Source organism: Typha angustifolia, chromosome 2 (genome assembly GCF_048772165.1).
Source record: "Typha angustifolia cultivar Huaian chromosome 2, ASM4877216v1, whole genome shotgun sequence".
Taxonomy (NCBI): domain Eukaryota; kingdom Viridiplantae; phylum Streptophyta; class Magnoliopsida; order Poales; family Typhaceae; genus Typha; species Typha angustifolia.
The window spans coordinates 1366847-1370948 of NC_133240.1; the positions used below are offsets into that span (position 1 = coordinate 1366847).

At 38.6% G+C, this 4102-nt stretch overlaps 1 protein-coding gene across 2 annotated transcripts; it reads right to left on the bottom strand.

Annotated features, from left to right (window-relative positions):
• Positions 1-230: 230 nt before the first annotated feature.
• On the bottom strand, positions 231-3005 carry LOC140774419 (uncharacterized). 2 transcript variants are annotated; one of them, XM_073117428.1, is made up of 2 exons: positions 2761-3005; positions 231-2673 (listed from the first exon to the last, which is right to left on the bottom strand). In XM_073117428.1, the coding sequence occupies exons 1-2, from the start codon at positions 3002-3004 to the stop codon at positions 287-289; spliced, it is 2631 nt and encodes an 876-aa protein (XP_072973529.1). In that variant the 5' UTR covers position 3005; the 3' UTR covers positions 231-286. The 2 variants fall into 2 exon arrangements, with proteins under 2 accessions (XP_072973529.1, XP_072973520.1); XM_073117419.1 differs by having other exon boundaries at positions 231-1893; positions 1966-3005.
• Positions 3006-4102: the final 1097 nt, after the last annotated feature.

A 4102-nucleotide genomic window follows, 5' to 3' on the forward strand; every position in this document is an offset into this window, starting at 1 on the left:
ATAGTTTCTTCAATATAAAAATATTACATATCTATTTAAAAGTTAATTTTGGGATTGTCGGATATGTGACATAGCCATTTCACATATAAGGCTAACCTTGCAAATGGCCAACATTGCAATGGAAAGAATTGAATTGTGTATTATTTAATCACAAGCTTTGCAATGGTAAACATTTTTCCTCTTTTCTAGGAGAGGCATGAAAATACTATGTAGAATAGAACTGTAACGAGTGTCGAGGAATAACATTAGTCCTTGCATTTATTGGAGAAACACAAACATGTACTTATTACATGATCTTCAATTTTTTGGAGATCTGGACTTGCATATTATCGATGAAGGAAATATATGCAAATCTCCATGATTTTTTGAAAAATAGAACTCCAAAAAATAACCAAAACCCAAAAATAAATCCAAATACAGCGCAAATATACATCCATATCATGTCATCTCCATTGCCTTTATTTGATGGTTGAGTAGAAGTTGCATCGATTGAACAATTCTTGGTTAATGGAGGGCCACAAAGTCCATCATTATGTATGTAACTTAGGTTGCTAAATGTTTGCAACTGACTTCCTAGCGGTATTCTTCCCCATAAATTGTTGCTAGAAAGATTCAAGATTTCAAGAGTTGTTATCTCAGAAATAGTAGGAGGAATTGTACCTGAGAGATGGTTATTCGACAAATCAAGAGATTCCAACCACTTCAATGCACTAATCATCATTGGGATTTCACCAGTTAGATAGTTCTTCGATAAGTTTAGGAATAGCAAGCCTGAAAGATTTGTTAACTCAGCAGGAATCTCACCGGAGAGAAAATTAGAAGATAGGTCGATGCCCGTCATAAGTGCAAGTGTGTTTTTGAATGAATATTCTACCCCTTTCCATGTTAGTTGAATACTCTCCGTATACTGAACACCCAAATCGATATCTATTCTCATCTTCTGTTGTCTTATGGCCATGGAAGCAAGTTGCTTGAAGCTATGTGGTATGCTTCCTGTAAGATTATTGCTGGAAAGGTCCAATAGTTGTAAAGAACTAAGATGAGATATCTGTGGAGGAATGTTACCATTGAACATATTGGATCGTAGGCGAAGGATCTTGAGTGATGGAAAGCTATCACCTATCCATGTTGGGATATTGCCATAAAACATGTTCTCCCCCAAGTCTAGGACAATTAATTGATTAAAGACTTTTAGTACTGAAGGAAATTCTCCTGTAAAACTATTGTTACCCAAGTGCAACGATTGAAAATTCAGACTAGTAGCGCTCGAACTCGGGATCCTTCCAGAAAGATTATTGTTCTCCAAATTCATGAATATGAGAAAATTCAGGTCCCACCAGCATTGAGGAAGCTCTCCTGACAACCAATTATTTGATAAGTCGAGAACTTCCAAAGAATTCATAGTACAGAAGAATGAGGGTATGGTGCCAACTAGAAGATTGTTCATAAGAGATAGAGACGTGATATAGGGCAAGAAAGTGAAATTGGAAGAAAGACCAGTGGTGTGAGTAGGGAACATGTCTGATATTTGACCGGTGAGTTTGAGGTCAGACAAGTCGAGCGAAGCAAGCTGAGAAAGGTTGCCGATGAAAGAAGGGATGGATCCTGTAATGCTGTTGCCGCTTAAGTTTAAGAAAGCTAACGAAACCAATCCTCCTAGTTCTTGTGGGATCCTTCCGGTCAGGCGGTTGTTACCGAGGAGTAGGAAGGACAAGCTGGTCATGTTTCCAAATGTTGACGGAATTTCACCGGTGAAAAGATTACCGCTGAGATCTAATAAAATAAGATTTGGGTGAACACTGAAAGCTTTCGTTATGTCTCCCCTCATGTGATTCTTGGAGAAGTTAACTACTTGTAGGCTGGTGCAGTTCCCCAAGCTAGCTGGGAGTGGGCCTGAAAAGTAATTATATGAGAAATCAATTCCTAACAAGAGGCTATAGTGGCCAAGGTCTGCTGTGATCCTACCGCTGATTTGATTGGAGTATAGATGTATGACCCGGAGGTTTGGCAATTGAGAGATGGTGGTTGGTAGCTCCCCTTCTAGCTGGTTTTCCTCAAAGAACAAGTACTGCAATGCTGTCATGTTTCCTATCTCTGTAGGAATTCTACCCGTCAAGTTGTTGAAGGATAAAGACAGGGTCGTAAGTTTCTTGAGATAGCCGAGTCTATGAGCAATCGAACCTATGAGCTGGTTTTCTGAGAGGTCCATTTTGACCAAGCTAGTCAAGTTCCAAATCTCTGGTGGAATAAGTCCAATTAGCTTGTTGCCGGAGAGATACAGGACAGTAAGGAGCTTTAGATTCCCGATTGCTCGAGGAATCGAGCCTGTGAGTAGGTTATGTGAGAGGACCATCTCGACTAAATTGGTCAAGCTCCAAATCTCCAATGGAATAGGTCCAGTTAGCCTATTTCCCGAAATCTGGAGTGAAGTAAGCAGCTTGAGGTTCCCGATTGCTCGAGGAATCGAGCCTGTGAGTAGGTTATGTGAGAGGACCATCTCGACTAAATTGGTCAAGCTCCAAATCTCCAATGGAATAGGTCCAGTTAGCCTATTTCCCGAAATCTGGAGTGAAGTAAGCAGCTTGAGGTTCCCGATTGCTCGAGGAATCGAGCCCGTAAAACCATTAGACGTGAGGTCCATCTCCACCAAGTTGGTCAAATTCCCAATCTCTTCTGGAATAGGTCCATAGAGATCATTCAAACTGAGATGAAGGTGGGTGAGGTTAGATAGAGAAGAGAAATCTAATTCAGCAAGGGTACCATTGAGTCCGGAATACGATAAATTAAGCTTCACGACACTGCCAACAGAGTCGCAACTGACGCCGAACCAATTGCATGGGGTTGTGGAGTTGGTGAGTGACCATGAGCGTAGAGAGCTGGAGTTGCTCAATCTATACTTCCATATCAAAAGGGCTTGTGCTTCGGTTTCTCCATTGGTTTCCAAAGGGAAGAGGAAGAGGAGTGTGAGTAGTTGTAGGAGGATAAGGCTGAGTATTTTCTCCATCGATAACTCTAATTGGTGGGAAATGATAGTTAGGCTTCTTCTACCTTATATAACTTCTGCCATGGGTAATACAAGACAAGAAAATGGCGTAGTCACAAAATTACAATGAGAGAGTTAGATCTACACGAAAACGACCAATAATTTATGGAATTCAAAGAAGGGACATTATTTTCTGTGGCACAGATAACGAGTCGAATAGTCTTTGCTAAGTCAAGGGACAAAAGAGACACAGACCAATGCACCCTCTAATTTCTACGCAACGAAGAATCTTCAGCTGATTGTTTTAATTCCTGTGAACATTGAGTCTTATTAGGTTACTATAGTTATATATTTCTGTGAAGATTGAGATTAATATTTAGTGAATTTTTTAGCTGTGGTGCTTATTTAATCAATATATTAGAAAAGGTTCTCTCTTTGCCAAGCGATATAATTAGTTTATAGACTCTGTTTTATTAACAAAATAATAACAAATAATTGAACCATTGATTCCTTGCAATTATACTTTTTTGTGAATTTAATTTATTAGTTACATTAGAGTTCAATCAATCGCTTCTGTGGACACTACCTGCTTCCTGATTGCAACTTCGCTCGTGTTGTTTGGTTCACGTTAGAACCAGACTAGTAGAAGAGAAGAAAAGAGCTAGTTGACTCCAAGTCAACTCTGGACTAGCTGACTCCAAGTCTACATCTCTTAGAACTAGAGGCCCAAGACTACCTGACTCCAAGTCAATTAGGACTAAGAGAAGAATTAGATTGTAGCTGACTCCAAGTCAACTTAGGACTATCAACCCAGACTTGAGCTCGGCTTGAAATTGAGCTAAGCTGAGCTAAACTTGATCTTCAAAATTAGCTTGAAAATAATTTTGAGCCAAGCTTGATCATGAGGCGGCTTAATTAAATAGACTTGATAAGGTTCGAAATAATTATAATATATACATAATATGAGTAATATTTTATACACTATACTTCTATTATATTCTTAAATGTGCTTAAGTGGATTGTTATGTATTTTAATCTTGTAGAGTATAATTTTGAATTCTATTATATCTTTGCTAAATACATAGATGTTTCTATTAATTTATATTTTTATAATTTTCA

What these genes read in the sequence shown, in the direction of transcription:
- LOC140774419 (XM_073117419.1), bottom strand. Translation starts at nt 3,004, where the DNA reads ATGGAGAAAATACTCAGCCTTATCCTCCTACAACTACTCACACTCCTC. An exon ending in ATACTCCAATCAAATCAGCG is followed by an intron (nt 1,894 to 1,965) that starts GTAGGATCACAG and finishes ATTACTTTTCAG; the next exon opens with GCCCACTCCCAGCTAGCTTG.